The sequence below is a fragment of the Carcharhinus amblyrhynchos genome, chromosome 6 (genome assembly GCF_965287045.1).
Source record: "Carcharhinus amblyrhynchos chromosome 6, sCarAmb.v2.hapA, whole genome shotgun sequence".
Taxonomy (NCBI): domain Eukaryota; kingdom Metazoa; phylum Chordata; class Chondrichthyes; order Carcharhiniformes; family Carcharhinidae; genus Carcharhinus; species Carcharhinus amblyrhynchos.
Genome location: NC_137329.1, coordinates 26,797,062 through 26,824,377, shown reverse-complemented (window position 1 = coordinate 26,824,377; position 27,316 = coordinate 26,797,062). Strand labels below are relative to the sequence as shown.

Here is a 27,316-nt window from a genome sequence, read left to right as displayed (position 1 = left end):
GTGGAATCATTCCTGGAAGGAGGTATCCTATCCTCACATTAATGCCAGAATAGAAAAATTGTTGGAGTTTAATTTGCCTTCATAATATACCTTAGGGTTCTGGTCCAAGACCCTAACAGGATGGTGAGTGACTTGGAGGGAAGCCTCCAGCTGGTGGTGTTCTGAGGTATCTTTTGCCCTTGCCTTCTGGATGGTAGCAGTTGCGGGTTTGGATAGTGCTACCTAAGGGGCCTTGTTGAGTTTCTGCAGTGCATCTTGTAGATGGTATAGACTGCTGCCTCCATTCATAAGTAACAGAGGGAGTGAATGATTGTGAAAGGGGTACCTATCAAACGCACTGCTTTGTCCTGGATGGTGTTCAGCTTTTTCAATGTTGCTGGAAATATCTTTGCAGACAGCAGCACTCATTGACAGAACATTTGGTATCATAGGCTACACAGAGGTATTGACTACAACAGCAAAGTGGCGATGCTGAACAGCTCTACAGCTCTGGTTCGGCAGCAACTAGAGTATTGTGTCCAGTTCTGGTCATCACAGTTTAGAAAGAATATTAAGACCCTTGAGAACATGCAGAGGAGATTAATCAGAATGATTCCAGGGATGAGTAATTTTCGCTACAAGATTAGAGAAGTTATGTGATTCTCTTTGGAGCAAGGGAAGTTAAGGAGAGATGTGTCAGAGGTGTACAAGATTGTAACAGGCTTAAAGAAGGAAGGCAAAGAAAAAATTGTTCCCATTAGCTAATGGTACAAGGTCCAGACAGCACAGATTGAAGATCTTGGCCAAAGATACGATCTGGAACTCTACTGCCTGGTGGAAGCGGAGATGGTCGATGATTTCAAAGGAATTTACAGGCTCTTGAGGGAAATATACTTGCCGGGCTATGGGGATTGGGCAGGGGAACGAAGCAGACTGAATTGCTCTTCCAAGGGGTGGCACAGACTCCAAGGGGTGAATGGCCTTTTCCTGCGCTGTAACGACTGTATGACCTTGCATAAAAGCAAGCATTTAGTCATTTGATCTAATATCTCCTTTAGTTCGGTGTCAATTTTCATCCGGCTATGCTTCCGTGAGATTACTTGAAACAATTTACTACGTTAAAGGTGCTATATAAACGCACATTGCTGCTGAATCACTTGACCTAATTATTGTCATGATATGACACAAGAGCTGCCGAGAGGCTGGGTACAAATGTAGCAATATCACAGGAAATGAATAAGAGAATCATATCTGAAATTGGCAGCTGCTGCTCACTCATTCTGAAGAGGAACATAAGAACATAAGAACATAAGAAATAGGAGCAGGAGTAGGCCATCTAGCCCTTCGAGCCTGCCCCGCCATTCAATAAGATCATGGCTGATCTGTCGTGGCTCAGTTCCACTTTCCCGCCCTCTCCCCATAACCCTTAATCCCTTCTCTTATCAAAAACCCATCAACCCGCTTCTTAAAAATATTTAGCGAGGCAGCCTCCACCACTTCAACGGGCAGAGAATTCCAGAGATTCACCACCCTTTGAGTGAAGAAGTTCCTCCTCAACTCCGTTCTAAACCGCCTCCCCTTTATCTTGAGGCTGTGCCCCCTAGTCCTACTGTCTTTTTTGAGCGGGAAGAGTCTCTCCACCTCTATCCTATCCATCCCATTCATCATCTTATACGTCTCAATGAGATCTCCCCTCATTCTTCTAAACTCTAACGAGTACAAGCCTAGTTTATTCAGCCTCTCCTCATAGCTCAATCCCCTCAACTCCGGTATCAGCCTAGTAAACCTCCTCTGCACTCCCTCCAGGGCCAAAATATCCTTGCGCAGGTGCGGCGCCCAAAACTGCACACAGTACTCCAGCTGCGGCCTCACCAATGCCCTATACAGGAAGATCGGGAACTGTGTGTGGAAACAAGAAAGGACTGCTGAAAACTGCAACCTGCAATTGCAGGGGAAGGACAGAGATGTAATTCAACCTCCCACGCCTCATTTCTCTGATTCAATGAAAACAAGCCTGACCACAAGGGAGGGAAGAAACTGCAAGCAGTTTTAAGTTTTTACATTTATTTATTAGTGTCACAAGTAGGCTTACATTAACACTGAAGTTGCTATGAAAATCCCCCAGCCGCCACACTCCGGCGTCTGTTTGGTAAACTGAGGGAGAATTTAGCATAGCTAATGCACCTAACCTGCACAGTCTTTTGGACTGTGGGAGGAAACCCACACAGTTATGGGGAAAAACACGCAGACTCCACACAGACAGTGACACAAGCCGGGAATCAAATCCAGTTTAGAGGAGGTTTAAGGTTACTTAGATCAACATCCAAGGAAGGCTGAACAATTTCCTCCTGTGCGAAATGTTCTACGTTTCTCATTTACATGCATTGTATCAGGTGTAGTATTTAGTTGTAAAAGGGGGTTGGTTCCATAATCAGTGTTTGCGCACTCCTTCTATGAGTTCATTTACACATCTGAATAGTCAAATAGTGTCAGTAACTAATGAATAACTCTATATATCAGTTCATTTAATTGCCCAAAAGTGAGATTGTATCAGTTAGGCAAAAGTGTACAGAAAGGGGCTGAGAAAGGATGTTCATTCTGCCAATATGCAAAATCCTGGAACTGCCTTCCGAATAGTACAGTGAGATTCCTTAATCCTACAGAATGTACAAAACAGCATTCTGTTTACCTTTGATCAACCTCACAAACATTCTAACCTTTTGTTTTTAAATGTTTGGGCTGGCGATAGTGTCCTATTCTCCCGCTCAGGTTCAACAAGGTGTCTCACCACCATCTTCGCAATGGGCAACTCTAGATGGGCAATAAATGCCAGCCTTTCCTTTGACGGCCACATCACAAGGATAGGTAAGGAATGGGTCAAATCAGAATTGTTTGATATTCACAGGGCTAGTGCAGGGCATCTGTTTATTAAATAGCTTAGATCACGATAGTTTACAGTGTGAAAGGTTGTCATCTGGCCCATTGTCTCCATGCTAATATAGCTGCATTCTATTAGGCTACTTCCCCAGCTAACTACATTTGGAAGATGAGCAGACTTACCACTTATCAATACATTTCTGACAGAAACTGTGGGTGCAGGGCAAGATGAGGTCTGCTCGACCATCCATACAGATACAACATTCTTCCTCATCAGTCATCTCCTTAATCCTAAAGAGAAGGCACAAAACAGTGTTCGGTTTACATCTGATCAAACACAAACTTCACAAACATTTTAACATTTTGGTTTTTAAACATTGGGGCTTGTGGACTGTGTCCCTATCCCTGTTGCTCAGGACTATACAAATGACAGCCTGTGGCTACCACACAGTCCACACACTGCTGTGTGCTTTGTGAAGTTTTTGGGCCTGCATGTTTGGAAAGGTTGGTGTCAACTCAATGGATTCACAATATTTGGCTGAAGTTTGCTGAAGTGAGTTGATGTACTTGCTGTTCAACACAATGCTAGGAAAAGATCAGAACAAGACAATCACTAACCAATTCAATTGGGAATTCAGGAAGAACTTCTTTACTTAGAGTGTGGTGAGAATGTAAAACTCTGTCCCACAAGGAGTGGTTGAAGGAATAACAGATATATTTATGGGGAGGCTGGATAATTATGAGTGGGGGGAGGAACGAAGTAGGATATGTTGATGTGCGGGGGGGCGGGGGAGGGGTGTTTAAGAGGGCGGTGAGGAGGTTGGTGTGAATCATAAACACTGATATAGACCAGGAGGGCCAAATGACCTGTTTCTGTGCTGTCCATTAGTTTAAAGAAATATATTCCATTCTTAAAATTACAAAGCCAAGATGCAGAGTGGACAAGGAATGCTCTTAATCCACCTCCTTGCTTACTCCAAAAACCAATTCAAATTGAATCCAATTCATGGTCCCCACAAGAGAGACTTGCAAGATCCAAGCTGACAAGATAAGGCAATGCATCTGATCTTGGGCCTGATCTGATGCCTGATCTTAGGCAAAAGGTTGAGAAGTGATGAGCTGTGCATTCTTAATCAATCAGTTCACTATGTATTAACTGAGGAATAAGTTACAGCGTGTGATTTTCCTCTGGTTAGCTGGGTTCGTGTAGCTTTCTCCTGGGAGTTGTTTATCAGATCCCATGATGGTACTATTTTTATCTGCGGATTAAGCTGCTGTACTGGTAAGCTTCTTGAAGCTTCAGATATTGCTGGTGCTTTCAGTAAGTCACTCGATGTCCCATCACGTGCTCAGTTTCTCAGCAGTCTTTTACAGCAAAGAAGCATTTGGTTTCAATTTTCTAAGTGTGTTTACTTCACACGTTCATTATGTGGATTTTGTTTTGCAGTCACTTTTTAAGCCACAACCATGAAGCGAAAGAGGACCCAGAATATTTCTAGCATTGAAAGCTGTTGCTCAATTTACTGTTTATTAAAAAAACACACGTTATGTAGATTATGCTATACATCGCCAGCCTATTTTTGTTGCTGAAAGTGTTGATCAACTTGAAGTTTAAATAAAAAAATGATTACTTGAACAGACGTGTTTCAATTCTAAAGGACAATATACAATTATGCTGTATTCCGATTAAACATACTGCACAAGGTATACACACATTTAACACATCAACTAAATGGTCAACTAAATCCAAATAAAACTATGACACTTTTGATTATCTAGGATAATGAAAGGCATTAATTCTAGGTTTGACTAGATAATTCAATATCAGTGCTGTCACCAGGCATTTTGGGTTCACTTTAATTTAAGCTACAGTGTAAATATTCAGTGGCAGTGCAAGTACTTTAGATGTAGATCACTTCTGAACTTCTAAGCCAATACCTGCAACAGATAGGACGTTACCCATCGTCACTCCAGGGAGATCAGATATGTATACAAACATTGTGAAGTGTTTCAAACAACTAACATCATCAAAGCTGGAGAGGGAGCAATGTTGCAGCCATATAATGGGTGAATGCAAAGTAAGGTCACGTTACCACCAACATAACTGGGGCGGACACTGGCTATTGTTGAAACCTGATAGCTGACGATTTCTGAGAGAGAGATTGCTCAACCAATCATGGAATTACATCTGATCACAGTCTATCTCCAATTAAAGTATTTACCGCTGTTCTTCTGTTCTCTTTCTCCACAGAGACAAGCCCTTGTTTATGGCGCTGCTCTTGATTAATCTCCCTAGTACCTTTGTCCTCGTCAGCACTGCAGCTCTGGAGAACTGCATGCTTAATGTACAGAGCCCCAGAGGCCATTTAAGCACAGACAAGTCACGGTGTTCATTATAGACATGTTTTCATACACATCTCTCCCTTTCCCTGTAAGGAATATCTTTTAAAAAGGTGGGCAGCCTTGTGTGATGTTTCTGACACCATCTTGTGGTCAGAAAGCCACAACAGACATGGGCTATCTCAACGTAGAGGATAAACTACTGCATTGCCACACAAATATCAGGGTTGAACACAAATACGGACTTTGTGAAACTACTGACCATACCTCCTTTGTAACTGGAGTGTTTTGAACCATCACTAGGCTCAATTAATGTAAAAATATCAGTTTTATATTACTTTATTTTATTCAAACACTGCCAGCAGGTGCAGACCCAATACTGTGGAATATTTAGTAGCACAGTGATTAGCACTGCTGCCTCACAGCGCCAGGGACTAGGGCTCAATTCCTGGCTTGGATCACTGTCCGTGTGGAGTTTGCATGCTCTCCCCGTGTCTGCATGGGTTTCCTCTGGGTGCTCCAGTTTCCTCCCACAGCCCAAAGGTTAGGTGCATTGGCCATGCTAGATTCTCCCTCAGTGTACCCGAACAGTCGCCAGAGTGTGGGATTTGCATAGTAACTTCTTTGCAGTGTTAATGTAAGCCTACTTGTGATTAATAAATAAAATTACTTTTTACTTTAATAGGGTTTACTTCCACAAGATCTACCAAAAGCTATTCAAAATTAGGAGGCAACAATATGTTATTCTCCATTTTCAACAAAAACACAAACTTGACACAAATCAACGACCTAAAGGATTTCAGAAACTACAAAATTCTTACTGATCCCGGTGCTATTATCAGTCCAGAGAGATGAGAGTGTGTGTGTATGTGCGTGCACGCACGCGCCGGGGGGTGGGGGGGCTGGAGATAAATTGAAGGGAAGAAGGCCTCTTCCCTTCAATCTATAATTGGTCTTTAAAATTATGAAACGCTTTGATGGAGTGAATACAGAGAAATCATTTCTCATGGGCAGGAGCGAAATAAAAGCCATCAGTATAGGACATTCATTGAGAAATCTGTTCAGGAATTCAACGGAAATCTCTTCACCCAAAGAGTAGGGAGATTGTGGAACATGCTCCCACTGAAAGTAGTCAAAGCAAATTGTATAATAGCATTAGTGAGCAAATTGACACTCATTATCCCAAGCGCACAACAATTTAGTGGTGGTTCAGGAATTAAATGGAAGGTGCACAACTTTCCTGCATCTCCTGAAGGTCCCCACCCGCCTCGAAACAACACCGTTCTGTTTGCCAGAGGCCTTTTGAGGTGGGGGAGGGGAAACGGAACCCTCATTATTTGGCACACTGGGTAGGATTCTCCGGCCTTGCTTGACCCAAGACTGGAAAATCATGCCTGAAGTCAACGGACATTTCCATTATCCGCTCCTCGCCCGCTCCGATCCCATGGCGGTTGGGGTGGTAGAATTCCAGCAACTATGTTGGCTTGAGAGACCCGGTATTGGGAAGGGGTGCACTGCTGAAAGCCATCCCCTACCCCGCTGTCCCCCTGCCTTCATTCACTTTGGCTCAGAGTCCATTAGCAATCCTGGACCTCTGGTGGCCGGCAAATGCCCAAACTGCCAGTGCTCTCAGTGGCACTGATGACAATGAGGAGCTGGTGGCCTCTCATTTGCCAACAGTTCTGAGCAGCAGGCTGAACCCTGGGGAAGGTTTGGCATATCCACCTAACATGCCTGAAAGCCAATTAATAGCCGAGCCTCCTTCGAGAACCTGATGGGGGAGGGGGTTTGAAACAGTGTGCTAACTTCATAATTACTGCCTACTACCCTCACTGGCCTGGAAAAGCTATTCTTTTCACTTGTGGAATGTCAAATTTCTTCATCCATGATGATAAAAAACTTAGACATTTATAAAACAGAGCTTTCAAACTTTATTTATGCCAATATACCAGGGGCAGCATGATGGCACAGTGGTTAGCACTTCTGCTTCTCAATGCCAGGTTCACTTCCGGTCTCATGTGACTATGTGTGTGGAGTTTGCACATTCTCCCCATATCTGGTTTCCTCCCATAGTCCAAAGATGTGCGGGAATAGGTTGACTGGCCACGCTAAAATGCCCCTCAGTGTATCAGGGAGATACGCAGGGTAAATAAATGGGGTTATGCGAGGGCCGGGTGAGATTGTTGTCGGTGCAGGCTTGATGGGCTGAATGGCCTCCTTTTGCACTGTAGGATTCTGTGGTTCTGTGAGTATTGTATTTTCTACCTAAAACCAATCAGCTATTTTGTTATGTGAATAAAAAGTGAAGACGCTCAGTGTTTTTAACTTCTAGGTTTGCGATCAGGTGGTCAGGAAGGCGAATGGGACGCTGGCCTTCATAGCGAGGGGGATTGAATATAAAAGTAGGGAGGTCTTGCTGCAGCTGTATAGGGCATTGGTGAGGCTGCAGCTGGAGTACTGTGTGCAGTTTTGGGCGCCACACCTGCGCAAGGATATTTTGGCCTTGGAGGGAGTGCAGAGGAGGTTTACTAGGCTGATACCGGAGTTGAGGGGATTGAGCTATGAGGAGAGGCTGAATAAACTAGGCTTGTACTCGTCAGAGTTTAGAAGAATGAGGGGAGATCTCATTGAGACGTATAAGATGATGAATGGGATGGATAGGATAGAGGTGGAGAGACTCTTCCCGCTCAAAAAAGACAGTAGGACTAGGGGGCACAGCCTCAAGATAAAGGGGAGGCGGTTTAGAACGGAGTTGAGGAGGAACTTCTTCACTCAAAGGGTGGTGAATCTCTGGAATTCTCTGCCCGTTGAAGTGGTGGAGGCTGCCTCGCTAAATATTTTTAAGAAGCGGGTTGATGGGTTCTTGATAAGAGAGGGGATTAAGGGTTATGGGGAGAGGGCGGGAAAGTGGAACTGAGCCACGACAGATCAGCCATGATCTTATTGAATGGCGGGGCAGGCTCGAAGGGCTAGATGGCCTACTCCTGCTCCTATTTCTTATGTTCTTATGATCTGTGTGAGACAGTCAATGATTTCATCAGGAAAATGGACAGGCACTTGAGGGGAAACAATTGCAGAGCTGTGGTAATGGATAGGGCAGCACTGTGGTTAGCACTGTTGCCTCTCAATGCCAGGGACGCAGGTTCAATTCCGGCCTCATGTGACTATGCGTGTGGAGTCTGCACGTTCTCACTGTGTCTGCATGGGTTTCCTCCAGGTGGTCCCTTTTCCTCCCACAGCCCAAAGATGTGCGGATTAGGTGAATTGGCCATGATAAATTGTCCTTTAGTGTCAGGGGGATTAGCAGGGTAAATACATGGGTTTACAGGAATAGGGCCTGGATGGGGTGGCTGTCGGTACAGGCTCAATGGGCTGATTGTCCCCTTCAGCACTGTAGGGATTCAATGATCTGGGCACTAGGACTGACTGGACTGCTCTGCAGAGAGCTGGCATGGACTGAGTGGGGCCAATGGCCTGTGCTTGTGCCGTGATGATGCTATGACTTGACTGTGCACCCCATTTAGAATCGCAGAATGGCTTTCAGCACAGAAGGTCATTCAGCCATGAAACCTGTGCAGTTTTCTGCAAGAGCAATTTAGTTAGTCCCAATTCCTTGTGGCCTTGGAAATGCTTTTCCTTCAGATGCTGCTCCAATTCTCTTTTGAAAGACTACGGCAGCTGCTGCTCATCTTCAAATGCTCTTGACTTGACACCAGATTTAAACTTTCATCAGGAAACAGGAAGTCCATGCCTCAGAGATGAATATCAGGGTATTGCTTCATCACTGACCACAAACTCTAACACAAGAATCAGGAACAGGAGGAAGGTAGAAGGCCCTCAAGTCTGTTCTGCCACTCAGTAAAAGCAGGGCCCATCCACATCAACTTTATTATTCTGCCCTGTCCTCATATCCCTTGATTCAGTTATCAAATCCCTACAGTGCAGAAGGAGGCCATTCAAACTTGCACTGACAACAAGCCTACCCAGGCCCTACTCCTGTAACACCATATATTTACCCTGCTGGTCCCCCTGACACTAATGGGCAATTTAGTATGGCCAATCCACCCAACTTGCATGTCTTTGGACTGTGGGAGGAAACCGGAGCACCCAGACGAAACCCACACACGCATGGGGAGAATGTACAGACTCCACACAGACAGTGACCCAAGCTGGGAATCGAACCCGGGTCCCTTGCACTGTCAGGCAGCAGTGAGAACCACTGTGCACAAATACCCATTGATCTCAGAACTGAACAGTCAATGACTGAGCATCCGTAACTCTCTCCAGGAGAAAAATATCTCTTCACCTTAGTCATAATTAAACAACATCCATCCTAAGATTCTGACATTAGTTATAGATTCTCCTGTCAAGGGAAATAAGCCTCTCAGTATCTAGCCTGTCAAACCCTCAAAGGAAAACATTACTTATTTTCTCTTAGTATCATGAGAGGTGAGTAACAGGCAGGACAAATAAAACTTCCTGTGCTTTTCTCTTTTCGCTGTCAGCTCCATCATCTATTATTAAGCCTTCCTTTTGTTGGTCTCAGCTTCTGCAGATCTAGTCATACCATAAGGAAGGTACCACTTCCTCAAAGGCCATTTGGGATTGGGAAATAAATGCCAGTTTCACCAGTGTTCACCTCATGCCCAGAATGTCTTATCTTGATGGAAAAAAGATTGCAAAATACTGTTCTGTAAACAAAAACACAAAATCCTTTTCAAAGCTCGCTCTCCTAGTAAGGCACCAGATGTAGGTGAGACTTTTCGAAGCAGTGAAGAACAGATCAACAAGCCATGAAATTAATATTGCATCTCTGGAACATTCAGTACTTCATTAATCTAATTATCAAATGTTCACTCACTTGCCCAGCCAAATACTGGCCTGACATGATGATCCATCTGCTGCCGTCCCTTCACAGATGCTGCTCTGGGTAAGAACCCCACTTGCCTGCATGGTGATCTCCCGATACAGCTGAGTGAACTGATAGAGATTTAGAATCCTAGAGACATCAATATTTCCAGTTGTCTTGTTGATCTATCAAAATAATATTCACCATACGGTTAAAGGCAGCAGAGTATGTCATGCAGCACACACAAAAACAAGCACAATTTGTATTTATATAGTGCCTTTAATTGTTTAGTAAAGCCACACTTGGAATACTGTGTACAGTTCTGGTCACCCTATTGTAGAAAGGATATTATTAAACCAGAAAGAGCGCAGAAAAGATTTACTTAGATGCTACCAGGACTTGATGGTTTGAGTTATAAGGAGAGGCTGGATAGACTGGGACTTTTTTTCCCTAGAGTTTAGAAGACTGAGGGGTGATCTTATAGAGCTCCATAAAATAATGAGGGGCATAGATAAGGTAGAGATAGTCAACATCTTATCCCAAAGGTAGGGAAGTCTAAAACTAGAATGCATAAGTTTAAGGTTAGAGGGGAGAGATATAAAAGGGTCCAGTGGGTGGTGAATGTCTGGAACAAGCTGCCAGAGGCAGTAGTAGAGGCGGGTACAGTTTCTCTTTTAAAAAGCATTTAAACAGTTACATGGTAAAATGGGTATAGAGGGATATGGGCCAATTGGGACTACCTTAATGTTAAAAACTGTATGGCAGGGACAAGTTGGGCCAAGGGGCCTGTTTTCATGCTGTAAATCTCTATGACTCTACTGAAATCTCCCAATGTGCTCCACTGGAGCATCATCAAACAAAATTTGACCCCAAGCCATGCAAAACCAAAAACTTGGTCTAGGAGATAGGTTTTAAGGAATACCTTAATAGAAGAAGTAGAGAGAGGGAGAGCTTTAGGAAGGGAATTCCAAAGCTTAAAGCCTTAGTGGCTGAAGGGATGACCACCAATGGTAGGTTGACAGGAGCAATGGGGAATGCACAAGAGGATGGAATTAGAGGACCACAGAGATCAAGAATGGCTGTGGAAATATAGAAATAGAAGCAAAAGTAGGTTACAGGGATGGGAAGAGATACGGTCTTGGAGGAGTTAAAAAACAAGGACGATATTTTACAAAATCACAAAAATTGGACAAGACTCAAGATTGCACTTTTGGTGGCACCATTGTTCAGATGAGACATTAAACTGAGGTTCCGTCTGTCTTCCCTGGAAGGGTAAGAGATCCCATGCTACCATTTCAGAGAACATAGGAGTTATCCCCATAGTCCTGGGGTCAATGCTCATTCTTCAAAGTCATTTCTATAACATTGAATGTATTCATGAGGTGGCTGGATATAGCACTTGGGGCGAACGAGATCAAATGTTATGGGAAGAAAGCAGGATTAGGCTATCGAGTTGGATGATCAGCCATGATCGTGATGAATGATGGAGCAGGCTCGAAGGACTGAATGGCCTATTCCTGCTCCTATCTTCTATGCTCCTTCAATCAAATATCACAAAAACAGATTTTTACCTAGTCACTATCACATTATTGTTGTAGGCAGCTATTGGCTGCCATGACTCCTATGTTATAACTGTAACAACACTTCAAAAAAGTACTGAAGTAAGTGTACAGTGCTTTGTGACATCCATGAAAGGTTCCATATAAATGCAAGCCTTTCTTTCTTTCCTTTCAGTTTTTCTTTTCACTTTTGGTACACATTTTTCATCATCTTCTTTACTTAAACAAATTGATGGCATTTACTCTTTCACAATTTGGTTTGCTTCTTGCACTTATTTAGCACCTTATTGAACTTTAAGTAGTAAGTGCCCACTTGCTTCATAACCAATGGAATACTGTGCTGAAGTGTTGTCACTGATGTTATACAGACCAACACAGTTGGCATTTTTGCACTCACAAACAGCAAATGAGTTGAATGTCTGGTTACTCTCTGTTCCTTTTATTGGAGTTAGTTGAGGAGAGAAACGTTGGTCACAATGTAGTGAGACTGCTCCATTTTTTCTTGTAAAGCTGAACTAGCAGATAAAGTCTTAGTTTAGCATTTTATCTGAAAAATGGCATTTCTGACCGGGTAACACTCGTTCAGCACTGCATTTTAAATATCAGTTAAGGTTACGTCCTCTCATTCTGGAATTGGGCTTAAATCCTCTGGGACTGAGCTAAGCCATAAAGACAAAATTGGGAGTTTTGTGTAAAGTCCTTTTAGCGTGGAATTTTGTTTAACAGAGATAGAACATGAAGCTGCAATTAAAGACCATCACATTTCCAGGCCCTTTAAGTTTTTGCACTCACCAAATCACTACAACATGATTTTTTAAAAACGGTGTCCCTTTTCATTGCTGTACATGAAAAGAAGTGATTATTGCTTGCATACAGGAAGAGGCCATTTAACCTCTCAATTATGTCATGGTTGATCTGTATCTTCATTTAGTACCTGGGTTCCGTAATCCTTAATAACCTTAGCAAACAAAAAGCTCTCCGTCTCAGTTTTTGAAATGTTTAATTAGCATTTCTGCCTCAGACATATTCGCTTCTCTGCTCCCGTTTTTTTGGGGCTAGGGGTTGAGAGGGAGGTTGTGAGTTCTGGATTTCCACTGCCCTTTGTGTGGAGAAGTCTATCATCCTGACATCATACCTGATGCTGGCTCTGATTTTAAGGTTATGTCCAGTTGTACTAAACTCCCCAGCAGAGAAAATATTTTCTCCTATCTAGCCTACTGAATCCCTTAATCATCTGAAACACTTCAATTAGATCATCTCTTGCATACTTGATGGAATATAAGCCTTGTCTTTGCCACTTGTGCTCATAATTTAAAACCAAAAGAGAAAATGCTGGAAAATCTCAGCAGGTCAGGCAGCTGAGATTATCCAGAATTTTCTCTTTTGGTTTCAGACTCCAGCATCCGCAAAAATTTGCTTTTATCCTGCGCTCATAATTTAACCCTTTTGAAAGGTAGGACTGGGGCACCCTCAGTGTGTGTCAATATATACAAGGATTCTCAGTCTTCCCCTTGTCTGGCATGTTTGAAAACCCCTGGTCTGCATGGAATATGAACAAAGTGACACAAATGGAGGAATTTAACCTCTTCCACTCGAGGGAGAAGGGTACGTCACAGTGGCCATCCAGCGGGGAAGGTTATCCACAAAGTATCAAAAATTGGAAAATAATAATTTTAGGCATACCTTTTAATAAATGTTTGCAGACAAGTCACAAGCCTGCTACAGAATTTGATTGTGGTACACTCAGGATTGTTTAGAAAATAGAACCATAGAATCCCATAGAGGCCATCCGGCCCATCAAGTCTGCACCAACTATCCGAAAGAGCATCCCACCCAGTGCCTGCACTCCACCCTGTCCCTGTAACTCCACGCATTTACCATGGCTAATAACCTACATATCTTGGGGTACTAAGGGGCAATTTAGCATGGCCAATCTACCTAACCCACACAAGAATGTTGTCCAATTGCAGGATCACATCTATTGTCGAGCAACATTTTTTGAATTTTGTAAGCACAGGCTGGTTGGATCGGGTAAAACACTTGCCTGTTGTGAACAGCCAAAGGGATGTGCTGTTTGATATGATCTGCCAGTCTTTGGGACATATGGCCTACATACCTAGCATCCCACTGGAATTGAATTTTGTATCTTTTTGGCTCAACTGCAGCATCCCGTTAGTGTGCTACTGCATAGTAGCAGCGTGAAATGGCTAGCTTCAGCTGTTGCTTAAATTTTTCGGATACCCTTTCCGGAGGTAAACTGGGCACTTTTCAGGACTGAAAGCGGTAACCTTCAACCCATTCATGAGTTTGTACAATATACAGTGAGCAATAATCTCATCAGCATAGCCACTATCTTGTAGAACTGTTTTAATCTATGCTATTTCAGCTGCACAGTGAGCAAATGCCTTGGGCCCTATTTATGAGATTGCCAATAAGGCCAATCTTATAACACGTTGAACTGATATAACATGAAACAACTGACATTCTGAGACCAAAACTTTTATCAATAGATTCCCACTGGATCGACGTGAAGAGTTCAGTTCAATTTGATAGTAGTTTCAGGTGAGATGCTGTGCCGTGGGTTCCAGCCTCACTCTGGGAGAGCAGAGTACAGAAATCAGCTCAGTCATGTGGCAGTGTTGCACTCAGATTCGGCCACTGCCCAGACAGAACGTCCAGTGGATTATTGCAGGGAGGATACCTGACATTCTCTGCACCACGCACCACCCCCCACACACACACTGACCAGTCATTCATCTCTTTTGTAATATGTGAGATCCAGCTGTGTGCAAATTTATTATTCCATTTGGCTATATAACAAGAGTGGTTAAACTTAAAGCAATTAATTGAGAAGGGCTTTGAGAAGAGCTGTGAACGTAAATGCAGACTTTCCCACTCTCTGAAATCAATGTTTCAATGGGGCTTCTTGATAAAGCATCAGAAATCACACCACCTTTAAATTTAACACCAGTGCTGACTACCAAATTAAAAAAAAATTCTAATCATGGCAAGTGTGGATATACAATGCATATATAATTTGCTTAAAGTAGCACTGAAGTGGTTAAATAACTTAATATATAGTTTAATAGTTTATATAACTATTTTTTACATACCTTCGAGCTAACAATCCTAACAATGACTTTCCAAAGAGCCGAGGAATCAGATCCAGGCTGCACTTCAAACAATAAGCATTTCTCTTGCCCAACAGTCAGTCTTTCTGTGCTATAAGGGGTAGAAAAGCTAGAACAGTAACATTTCTCTGGTGTTAAAGACTTGGTACAGATATATTTAACCTTAGAATGGGACTTCATTATCTATTCAGCAAATAATTCCAGGTTTTTAATTACAAAACCAATCAGATTCTTTCACCCCTCCTCCCCCCCCCCCCCCACCCCCCCCCCAACCCCCCAACCTCTTGTAACACTGATGTGATGGACACCATCACCCTTGGGTTCTTTATGCAAATAGACATTCCTCCTGCATGGGCCTCACCAGCATAGTCAGTGGAGGTCGTCACAAGAAATGGCATATTTCCAGCAAAGGCATAAGGGAGTCAGGAAAAAAGAGCGAGAACTCAACAACGATCAAACAGCAGCTTTTAAAGATAAAGGAAGGTGGGGTGTGGATATAGTTTGGTCTATTCATGATTTCCAATCCACAGCAATGTGAAAGGCTCTTAACTGCCTTATGAAATAGCAAAGCAAGCCACACGGATAAAGACAAAATCTGAAACAAAAACAGAAATTGCTGGAAAGTCTCAACACGTCTGACAGCATCTGCGGAGAGAGAATTGAGCCAATGTTTCAAGTCAGGATGACTCTTTGTCAGTTAATGAAGGATCATCCCCATCCTGACTCAAAATGGTGGTTCGATTCTCTCTCCACAGATGTTGTCAGACCTGCTGAGATTTTCCAGCATTTTCTATTTTTGAAGCAAGCCACACAGTTGCATCAAACTACTACAAATAAGTCTAGGAACAACACCACATGACTACATCTCAAGAGCTGGCTCACCAGCATTCTGCTTGATTATAAAGTATTAACCCATATCACCTCATAAACTCTACTTTTTTAGATCAATGATCATTCTACTTGCACCTCAGTTCAGTGCATCTGAGCAGGGCCAATAAATGTTGACCTTGCCAGTGACATATGCATCCCTTGAGTAAACAAATGAAGGACAATCTCTGATTTAAAACATCTGCAGAGCTATTTACAGTAAAGTGATGAAAGCACAAATTGCAGCTGGTTCTGGAAGTAAAAGAGCAAAGGACAGGAAATAAGGACCATTACAGTTCATAGAAGGGTAATGCTGATATGTGCAAGCAGGGCTGTGTGCAGCATAGACCAGCTGGGTTGAATGGCCTGTTTCTGTGCACTCTCTGTGATTGGATGCAAGTTAACGGTGAACAGCAATAGCCGAGTGGCTGAGAGCAGATTTTCAGTTACTAATATCTTTCAGACGAGGAAGAATTAAATAGTTTAAAATAGTAGAACAATAGCATGGAAAGCATCTAACACACATGGGCAGCAGGGTAGCACCATGGTTAGCACTGCTGCCTCACAGCGCCAGGGAGCCGAGTTCAATTCCAGGTCATTATCTGTGTGGAGTTTGCACATTCTCCCGGTGACTGCATGGTTTCCTCCGGATGCTCCAGTTTCTTTCCACACTTTAAAGATATGCGAGTTAGGTTGAGTGGCAATGCTAAATTAACCCTTAGTGTCAGGAAGATGAGCAGAGTAAATACATGGGGATACAATGAAAGGGCCTGGATGGGATAGTTGTCGGTGAAGGTTTGAAAGGCCGAATGGCCCCCTTCTGCACCGTACGGATTCTATGAAATTAGAACAACTTGTACTTTTATAGCACCTCAATGTAGAAAAATATCCCAAGGCAACTGCAATGCAAGTGGAAATGAAAATTGAGCTAAAAAAAAGTGAAGATGAGTTAATACTTTATAGGGAAGTGTGACTGGATTGTCATACCAACGCGCGAGTTTGTAAGAAAATAAATCCTCACAACATTTTGAAAGGAAATTTTGTCTGATGTCACAGTTTTCAAGAAAAATAATTTCCAGATGAGAACATCACAACAAAAACAGAATATTCTGAAATTCCGATGCGAAAAAATGCAAGGGGTCATTTTCCAACTTCAGGCTCTCAACAGGGAAACCTTGGCTGCCGGAAGCACATAACTGAAAAATCCAGAGGACGCATAGCTTTCCGACAATAAATTTTAACCATTTGAAAAATCAGCTAAAAGATGCCTCCAAGTTTCCACGATTTGCTCCCGGTGAGTCAAGCGTGCCATCAAAGCACTAAAGTCGGAAAACTTTCCCCGTAACATTAATTAACATTCGGGAATTTCCCTTCACTCAGAGCAGCACATTCAACACCTGTGTGCCAGAACAGTTGAGGGTCGGTAGGAAGAAAAATACGCAGACGTGCAAACAATCCGACATCACCCAACAACACAATCGTTCTTCATCCGACTGGAAATGAATGTTGAAACAATGTGAAATAGAATACAATTCAGTCTGTGTCTTCACACTGGCAAAAGTTCAACTTCTCTTTAGGCAGAGAATGAGCAGATTTTCAAGACTGTGCGGAAAGAGTCAGAGCAGTTGGAAATAATTAGATGCCTCTTTCAAAGAGCTGACACAGAAACAATGGGATGAATGGCCTCCTTTCTGTGCTGTGTGATTCTTTACTGAGAGACTGTCAGGTGATCTACTCACTTGACTCTGGTAATTAATCACATGATCATAAGCATGAAGGTCATTCAAGTAGGCACCAGCACAACATTCAACAACTCTTATTTAGTTAGCAAGAGGATGCTGTTAACTTCAACTACCGCACTATCGCACTATCGCACTATAAAAACTGTCCCTTGATCAGCAGTGCTACCTTTTTACCATTTAGTATGCATTTTTATAAAACAAGGGGGAAACTCACATTTCGTTAAGTTCTGCCACCCTGGCGAGAAACTCCTCATAAGTCAGGAAGCCACTTTCCCTCACCAGGGCAGCATGCTTCATCATCCGATCCGGCAATTTATTAAAGACTGCCGGAGTTTGATTCGAAATATGCTGACCCATCACTGGACAACTGATGGGTGGCTTCACCACGGGTTCTAGATTGGGGTCATCTGTAAAGCTCCTGTTTAGAGAAACGAACAGGCGAGAAGGTTCTGTCAATTATTAACTTGGACAGTTCAATGAGATATACAAAACAGTTCCAAAACACAGCACCGTGGGGCAATTCTAGCACCCCCCACCCCAGCCTGCCCCCCAAATGATCAGAAAGGAAAATAAATTAGAAAGCACAGGATTATTACAGATATTCCAAAACACTTCCAAAGTGATCACTGTCGCTTGTGTGAGTGATTCCAATAGCCCAAGTTTGTGCACGGCAAGATTCCATTATTAGCAATAGGGGTGAATGATTCTGCTTTTGCTGATCATTGAATTATGGTACACGGTGAACTTTATTAACGTATACAATAAAACAGGAACTGTGTTACAGAATATTTCTTCTCAATGTGGGAATCACGAATTAGGGAGCACAGTTTCAGAAAAGATTTGAAGTTTATTTATTTGTCATAAGTAACTTACATTAACACTGCAAAGAAGTTACTGTGAAAATCCCCTAGTCGCAACACTCTAGTGCCTGTTTGGGTACACTGAGGGAGAAGTTAGCATGGCCGATGCACCTAACCAGCACGTCTTTTGGACGGTGGGAGGAAATCGGAGCACCCAGAGAGAGAATGTGCAAACTCTGCACTGTCACCCAAGTCAGGAATTGAACCTCAGTCTATGGTGCTGTGAGGCAGCAATGCTAACCAACATTAACACTGAGATGAGGAGGAATTTCTTCTCTCAGTAGGTTGTTAATCTTTGGAATTCTGCACCCCAGACAGCAATGGAGGCTGGGTTATTGGATATATTCAAAGCTGAATGAACCAGGTTTTTGACCTAGAAGAGAGGGTATAGACAGAAAATCAGATCAGCCATGATCTTATTGAATAGCGAAGCAGTCTCAAGGGCCAACTTGCCTACCTTTGCTCCAACTTCTTATGAATAGAAAGTAGATGTGTAACACCAATTCTTAAAAAGGGACATAGGAGCAATAAAGACTAAGGCCATCATGGATAAAGTAGCTGAAGCCTTCCTGGAAAGATGAAATGTCGTAACAGGGAGACTGTAGTAAGGCGAGGTCATTACAGTTATTGGATGGAGGTCTTGCCTAATAATCCAAAAGACGTGCCAGTTAGGTGCACTGGCCTTGCCAAAATCTCCCTCAATGTACCCGAATAGGTGCTGGAGTGTGGCAACTAGGGTATTTTCACAATAACTTCATCACAGTGTTAACGTAAGCCTACTCTCGACACTAATAAATAACCCTGAAACTTTAAGTGGAGTTCTTTGGGGAAGTGACAGATGCTTATTGCCAGTAAATGGGAATGCGATTTCGTAAGAACATAAGAAATAGGAGCAGGAGTAGGCCATCTAGCCCTTCGAGCCTGCCCCGCCATTCAATAAGATCATGGCTGATCTGTCGTGGCTCAGTTCCACATTCCCGCCCTCTCCCCATAACCCTTAATCCCCGCTCTTATCAAAAACCCATCAACCCGCGTCTTAAAAATATTTAGCGAGGTAGCCTCCACCACTTCAACGGGCAGAGAATTCCAGAGATTCACCACCCTTTGAGTGAAGAAGTTCTTCCTCAACTCCGTTCTAAACCGCCCCCCCCTTTATCTTGAGGCTGTGCCCCCTAGTCCTTTCTAAGCAGGAAGAGTCTCTCCACCTCTATCCTATCCATCCCATTCATCATCTTATATGTCTCAATGAGATCTCCCCTCATTCTTCCAAACTCTAACGAGTACAAGCCTAGTTTATTCAGCCTCTCCTCATAGCTCAGCAAGGCTTTTGACTGAAGACTTATCACAAGTTTGGAGGGCATGGAATGGGAGACTGAAAACTTGGCTATACCACAGAAAACTGTGAATGGAACTGTTACGAGATGGCCAGAGGCCACAGGGCACTCTGGGGACAGTGAGTGATAGGGGTGAGGTGGGGGTAGTGAGTGGTGTGCTGTTACGGCAAGTGCTGAGGCCACTGTTCTTTATGGTGATCTAAAGCCTTGGACAGAAGGAACCAGTTTAGGTTGTGTGCTGAGGTCCTAGAATGAAAAGTGTGAACCCATGACCTTTCAACTTAGGTCAGAGTGCTCCTAAGTAAGTCAATCTGAGTGTGATGGAATGCGAGTTTTTCTATACGGTCTTCCTCACTGTGAACTCCTGATCTATGTCATTCCAAAGACGGGAACAGCCAAATGAAGGCAGCTGCTTCAACAGGAAGAGAAGGAAAAGGAGAGCAGGAGAATGAATTTGCAGGTCGTCTCTGCATGTTTCCTAAGGGCAGATTTTAGAGGTATATCAGTGATTTTGTGTGGTCAAGTGAGGATGCTGAAACTCTACTCTGCTCAGGGCCATGACAGAAAGAGGGAAACAATTCAGTAGCCAACTCAAAGCTACAAAAAAAACGCAACTGGTCTAATTACATATAATCAATCTATTTCTATTCAACCCATTTTCAAAGAACAAAGAAAATTACAGCACAGGAACAGGCCCTTTGGCCCTCCAAGCCTGCACTAACCATGCTGCCTGACTGAACTAAAACCCCTACCGTTCCAGGGACTATATCCCTCTATTCCCATCCTACTCGTGTATTTGTCCAGATGCCTCTTAAAACTATCATACCTACTTCCACTACCTCCCCCGGCATCGGTTCCAGGCACCCACCACCCTCTGTGTAAAAAAACTTGCCTCATACATCTCCTGTAAACCTTGCCCCTCGTATCTTAAACCTATGTGCCCCGGTAATTGATTCTTCCACCTTGGGAAAAAGCTTCAAACTTTCCTTCATCTGCATCTCCAATCTAATCCTGAATGTTGACATTTAATCACTAATGCAGGAAGTAAATAGCACAGCTTCAGATCTCTTTATGCAAAGATGTTTCTCTTGTTCTCTGCTGTTGATCTCTTACATTTAAGGCATTTATCATGGCCCACATTCTGGACCGCTCAACTGCTGCTGCTTCTCCCTCCTCTGTCTCATCATTTCAGTTGAGATATTCAGGGTCCCTAACAAATGAACATTTGTTTATTTGTAGAAAAATGGCTGAAACTGTAAACTGTCACAGGCAGGTAAAGTGTGATGTACCATTTTCATATTGTCCCAGCAAGTTCACACGGTGCTATTCACAGCAGTGGATAAGGATAGGTAAATTATATCTTGATAAACAAAGTTATTTCTAAACATTAGTGCTCTTTAAGAGTGTGCATGTCCCTTTAAGGTTGCAAAATTTAACTGATGTCAAGTAAACAATGAATGTGTTTGAACACAGATCAATAAAGAGGTTGCAGACTTTGTGGCTCTGGTATTTGATGTCTGAGAGCTTGTACATTTGAAATGACAACCTTTAAACCTCTTCTTGATGGGCATTACAGGAATGTGCATTAGGTAAGATCTAACACCTGAAGTGTGGCAGTAGAAAGAAATTCAAAAGAATGAGGGCAGATCTTATAGAAAAATATAAGATTATGAAGGGAATAGATAAGGTAGAAGCAGGGAAGTTGTTTCCACTGACAGGTGAAACTAGAACTAGGGGTCATGGCCCCAAACTAAGGGGAAGCAAATTTAAATCATAGAACCCTACAGTGCAGAAACAGGCCCTTCAGCCCATCAAGTCTGCACTGGCCACAATCCCACCCAGGCCCTACCCCCATATCCCTATATATTTTACCCACTAATCCGTCTAACCTAAGCATCTTAGGACACTAAGGGCAATTTTAGCATGGCCAATCTTTGGACTGTGGGAGGAAACCCACGCAGACACAAGGAGAATGTGCAAACTCCACACAGACAGTGACCCAAGCCGGGAATCGAATCCAGGTCCCTGGAACTGTGAAGCAGCAGTGTTAACCACTGTGCTACCATGCCACCCAAATTAGTACTGAGTTGAGGAGGAACTTCTTTACACAAAGGGTTATGAATCTGTGGAATTCCCTGCCCCGTGAAGCAGTTGAGGCTATCTCATTGAATGTTTTTAAGGCAAGGATAGATAAATTTTTGAACAGTAAAGGAATTAAGGGTTATGGTGAGTGGACAAGTGGAGATGAGTCCACAAAAAGATCAGCCAAGATCTTATTGAATGGCGGAGCAGATTCGAGGAGCCAGGTGGCCTACTCCTGCTTCTAGTTCTTATGTTCTTATACATCCTAAAGTGTGTCCTTACATTGAAGATAGAACTGCAATGAATTGCAGTGTATTTCTTGGAAAACCTGTGGTGAGAATGCGACAACTATTCGCCAACCTATCTAAAACATTAAGGACATGAGCTTAACAAAACTGAATCTTCTGCACACAACCATTTCTTAAGACGCATATAAAGGGTTTACAGTTTGAAGATAAAGGGCGGGAGTGGCGTTAATGCCATTTACTACAACCAAAACCAGGACTGATTTTGAGACTGTGATCTAAACCCACGATTCAGACATATTGTATCTGAACGTATTGCGGTTAATCTTTGGTGGTCTCTAAGGAGTCTTGGTAAGTTCCTGCAGTGCATCTTGTAGATGGTATACACTGCTGCTGCTGTGCGCCAATGGCAAAGGGAGTGAATGTTTGTGGAATGAATGTCAATCAATCAAGCTGCTTTGTCCGGGTGGTGTCAAGCTTCTTGTGCATTGTTGGAGCTGCACTCATCCAGGCAAGCGCAGAATATTCCACTACATTCCTGATTTGTGCCTGGTAGGCAGCACAGAAGGCAAATGGTATTTTGGCCTTCATAGCGAGAGGATTTGAGTATAGGGATGTTTTGCTGCAATTGTATAGGGTGTTGGTGAAGCCACAATCGGAACATTGTGTGCAGTTCTGGTGTCCTTATCTGATGAAGAATGTCCTTGCTACAGAGACAGTACAGCAAAGGTTTACCAGGCTGATTCCTGGGATGACAGATATGTGGACAGCCAAGTCAACTAGGGTTATATTCACTGGAGTTTAGAAGAGTGAGAGAGGATCTCATAGAAACGTATAAAATTCTAACAGGGTTAGACAGGATAGGTTCAGAAAGAATGTTCCCAATGGTGGATGAGTCTAGAACTAGGGTTTACAGTTTGAAGTTAAAGGGTAAAGCTTGCGGGCGGGAGGGGGGAGGGGGAGGGGGGAGGGGGAGGGGGAGGGGGGAGGGGGAGGGGGGAGGGGGAGGGGGGAGGTGGGTGTAGAGAAGAATGTGTGGAATTCACTACCACAGAAAGTAGTTGAGGCCAAAATATTATCTAATTTCAAGAAGGAATTAGGTATAGCTCGGGGCTAAAGTGATCAAGGGATATGGGGAAAAGGCAGGATCTGGCTATTGAATTCGCTGATCAGCCATGATCAAAATCAACGGCAGAGCAGGCTCAAAGAGCAGAATGGCTTACTCCTGCTTCTAGTTTCTATGTTTGTAGAGGTTGGACAGGCTTTGGGCATCGAGAAGTGACTTACTAGTCACAGGATTCCTAGCCTCTGATCTGCTCTGGTAGCCACATATGGCTACACCCGTTGAGTTTATGGTCAATGGTAACCCCCAAGATGTTGATAGTGAAGGATTTAGTGATGATAATGCCACTGAATGCCAAGGGGTGATGATTAAATTCTTTCCTGTTGAAGATGATCATTGCCTCTTACTGGTGCAGCATGAGTGTTACTTGCTACTGTGTTCTGCCATTCTCACATTCTGACCACTTAATGGACACTTTTAGCACCTTTGCAATCTTCTGTCTCCCCATTCTGTATCCTTGTGTGTAGCATGGTGGCATAATAGTTAGCACTGCTGCCTCACAGCGCCAGGGACCGGGTTCAATTTTGGCCTCGGGTCACTGTGTGGAGTTTGCATGTTCTCCCTGGGTCTGCGTGGGTTTCCTCCCACAGTCCAAAGATGTGCAGGTCAGGTTGATTAGCCATACTAAATTGACCCTAATGTCAGGGGGATTAGCAGGGTAGACAGAGGGGAACCGGTGGATGTGGTGTTTCTCGATTTTCAAAAGGTGTTTGATAAGGTGCCGCACAAAAGGTTGCTTCAGAAGGTTAGGGGTAAGGTGTTAGCGTGGATAGAGGATTGGTTGTCTAATAGGAGGCAGAGAATTGGTATCAATGGGTGCTATTCTGATTGGCGGTTGGTAACTAGTGGAGTGCCACAGGGATTGGTGCTGGGGCCTCAGCTGTTTACCATTTATATAGATGATCTGGAAGAGGGGGCTGAGTGTAGGGTGATGAAATTTGCTGATGACACAAAGATGAGCGGAAAAGCAAATTGTGTGGCGGGTGTGGAAAGTCTGCAGAGGGATCTGGATAGGCTAAGCGAGTGGGCGAGGACCTGGCAGATGGAGTACAATGTTAGCAAGTGTGAGGTTATCCACTTTGGCAGGAATAATAGTAGGAGGGATTACTATTTAAAGGGCGAATAACTGCAGCATGCTACGGTGCAGAGGGACCTGGGGGTCCTTGTGCATGAGTCGCAAAAACCCAGTCTACAGGTGCAGCAGGTGATCAAGAAGGCGAATAGGATGCTGGCCTTTATAGCGAGGGGGATAGAATATAAAAGCAGGGAGGTCTTGCTGCAACTGTACAGGGCATTGGTGAGGCCGCAGCTGGAGTACCGTGTAGTTTTGGTCGCAAGGATATTTTGGCCTTGGAGGGAGTGCAGAGGAGATTCACTAGGCTGATACTGGAGACGAGGGGGTTAGGCTACGAAGAGAGACTAAATAGGCTGGGTCTGTACTCGTTGGAGTTTAGAAGGATGAAGGGGGATCTTATAGAGACGTATAAGATAATGAAAGGGATGGATAGGGTAGAGGTAGAGAGATTCTTCCCGCTCAGAAAGGACAGCAGGACTAGAGGGCACAGCCTCAAGATAAGAGGGAGGCAGTTTAGAACGGAGTTGAGGAGGAACTTCTTCACTCAAAGGGTGGTGAATCTCTGGAATTCTCTGCCCGTTGAAGTGGTGGATGCTACCTCGCTAAATATATTTAAGACACGGGTAGATAGGTTTTTGACAGACAAGGGAATTAAGGGTTATGGGGAGAAAGCGGGAAAGTGGAACTGAGCCACTTCAAATCAGCCATGATCTTATTGAATGGCGGGGCAGGCTCGAAGGGCTAGATGGCCTACTCCTGCTCCTATTTCTTATGTTCTTAGGGTAAATACGTGGGATGACAGAAATAGGGCCTACGTGGAATTGTGGTCAGTGAAGACTTGATGGGCCAAATGGCCTCTTTCTGCACTGTAAGGATTCTCTGTTGTCATTTACGTTCCCTTTGTCCAGTTCCACACCCTCTCTTCCCCCACCCCAACAGTATAAATCTTGGCTTTGACAAAGGATCATCTAGATTCGAAATGTTGACTCTGTTCTCTCCCCATGGATGCTGTCAGGCATGCTGAGATTTTCCAGCATTTTTTGTTTTTGTTACTTGCCACTTCTTAGCCTCAAGCCTGGATATTCTCCAGGTCTTGCTGCATTTGGACATGAACTGCTTCAGTTTAGTCAGTGTTGTAAGGTTAAAAAAAAGGCAGCTAATTAGCATACAGCAAACTCCCATAAATAGCAAGGTGATAATGAACAGATTATCATGCACCATTACCCAGGATGGGTACACAGTGTTAAAATCCCAATAAACCACAATTTTACTGAATAATGAAACCACCTTGGAGGGCTAAGTGCCTGCATTTTCAAGTATACTTGACAAACAATTTTTATCTTCGCATGGAAATGGCTATCATAATAGCAAGAAAATTAACTACAAAGGAGAATTCTTCAGTTTATGCTCATAACTATATAGCACGTCTGAAATAAGTAGCAGTCTCTGATCAGGTGACAATGATCGCAATCCTTCAATTGCATAGCTGCCTGAAGGCATGCATTATTCTTGAACAATAATTGAGATCTCTCAGCACAGAGTGAAGCTGTTGTCACCAGCATTTTCAATTCTTTGTACTCAGAAAACAAATTTAAATTGACACAAATTAAACTAGCTGTGCAGGTTCAATTGTTAAGACCAAGAAGTTTGTTTTCACTGATTCAGATGAAGTAGCGCAGGGGGCGAACAGGAGAACCCGGCACCCCGGGGGAAACGGGGGCGGGGAACCCGGCACCCCGGGGGAAACGGGGGCGGGGAACCCGGCACCCCGGGGGAAACGGGGGCGGGGAACCCGGCACCCCGGGGGAAACGGGGGCGGGGAACCCGGCACCCCGGGGGAAACGGGGGCGGGGAACCCGGCACCCCGGGGGAAACGGGGGCGGGGAACCCGGCACCCCGGGGGAAACGGGGGCGGGGAACCCGGCACCCCGGGGGAAACGGGGGCGGGGAACCCGGCACCCCGGGGGAAACGGGGGCGGGGAACCCGGCACCCCGGGGGAAACGGGGGCGGGGAACCCGGCACCCCGGGGGCGGGGAACCCGGCACCCCGGGGGAAACGGGGACGGGGAACCCGGCACCCCGGGGGCGGGGAACCCGGCACCCCGGGGGAAACGGGGACGGGGAACCCGGCACCCCGGGGGAAACGGGGACGGGGAACCCGGCACCCCGGGGGAAACGGGGACGGGGAACCCGGCACCCCGGGGGAAACGGGGACGGGGAACCCGGCACCCCGGGGGAAACGGGGACGGGGAACCCGGCACCCCGGGGGAAACGGGGGCGGGGAACCCGGCACCCCGGGGGAAACGGGGACGGGGAACCCGGCACCCCGGGGGAAACGGGGACGGGGAACCCGGCACCCCGGGGGAAACGGGGAACGGGGAACCCGGCACCCTGGGAATGAGACAAGGGGCATGGGGAGCTCCTCAGCCCTGGAGATGGGGGAGCGGCGGGGACAGGTACAGCTCACACCAGGCCAGCTTCCCATCCCGGGGGAAAGGGGGGGGAAGGTTACCTCAGCTGCTGGCGGGGGGAGGGGCGGGGGAAGCGGGCTGTGGGGGCAGGGCCGGTGCGGCGGCTCTGACAGCGACTAAAGGGTGCCCGGGTCGGGGTTGCTCAGTCAGGCGGGGCCCGGGTGTCCCGGTGCCCGGCTGGGGCCGGGGAAGGGGGCGCTGGGAGGCCGGGCCTGAACCCCGGGCCCGGGCCGCGCTCTCACCTGATCCCGGCTCCGCGCTCCCGCCGCCCTGTCCGCGCCGCCGCTGCCGCCCCGCGCGCTCCCGGTGCCCAGCCGCCGCGCACGCACGAGGACGCACTGACGTCACAGTAGGCGGGGTCGGTGAGAAAGCCAGTGAGTCACACATTGGGACACAGACAGAGAGCCAGTGGGCCGCACACTGGGACAGAGGGCGAGCCAGTGGGGCCGCGCACTGGGACAGAGGGCGAGCCAGTGGGCCGCGCACTGGGACAGAGGGAGAGCCAGTGGGCCGCGCACTGGGACAGAGGGAGAGCCAGTGAGTCACACATTGGGACATAGCGAGAGAGACAGAGCCAGTGGGCCACACACTGGGACAGAGAGAGCCACTGGCTCTCACACTGGGATAGAGAGAGGGAGAGAGCCACTGGTTCACACACTGGAATACGCAGAGCGAGAGAGAGCCACTGGGTCACACACTGGAACACAGAGAGAGAGAGACAGTGGGTCTCACACTGGGACAGAGAGAGACAGAGCCAGTGGGTCACACACTGGGACAGAGAG

At 45.1% G+C, this 27,316-nt stretch overlaps 1 protein-coding gene across 1 annotated transcript in view; it reads right to left on the bottom strand.

Annotated features, from left to right (window-relative positions):
* rnf141 (ring finger protein 141) overlaps nucleotides 1-26,858 on the bottom strand; it is a 31,273-nt gene extending 4,415 nt beyond the window's left edge. Inside the window, exons 1-5 of the mRNA XM_080190084.1 lie at nucleotides 26,777-26,858; nucleotides 17,559-17,762; nucleotides 14,718-14,826; nucleotides 10,058-10,230; nucleotides 3,040-3,147 (exon numbers count right to left, since the gene is read on the bottom strand). Coding sequence (XP_080046210.1) covers nucleotides 3,040-3,147; nucleotides 10,058-10,230; nucleotides 14,718-14,826; nucleotides 17,559-17,701 — 533 coding nt within the window. The 5' untranslated portion in view covers nucleotides 17,702-17,762; nucleotides 26,777-26,858. The remainder of the gene's footprint in view (nucleotides 1-3,039; nucleotides 3,148-10,057; nucleotides 10,231-14,717; nucleotides 14,827-17,558; nucleotides 17,763-26,776) is intronic.
* Between the last annotated feature and the right edge of the window lie 458 nt (nucleotides 26,859-27,316).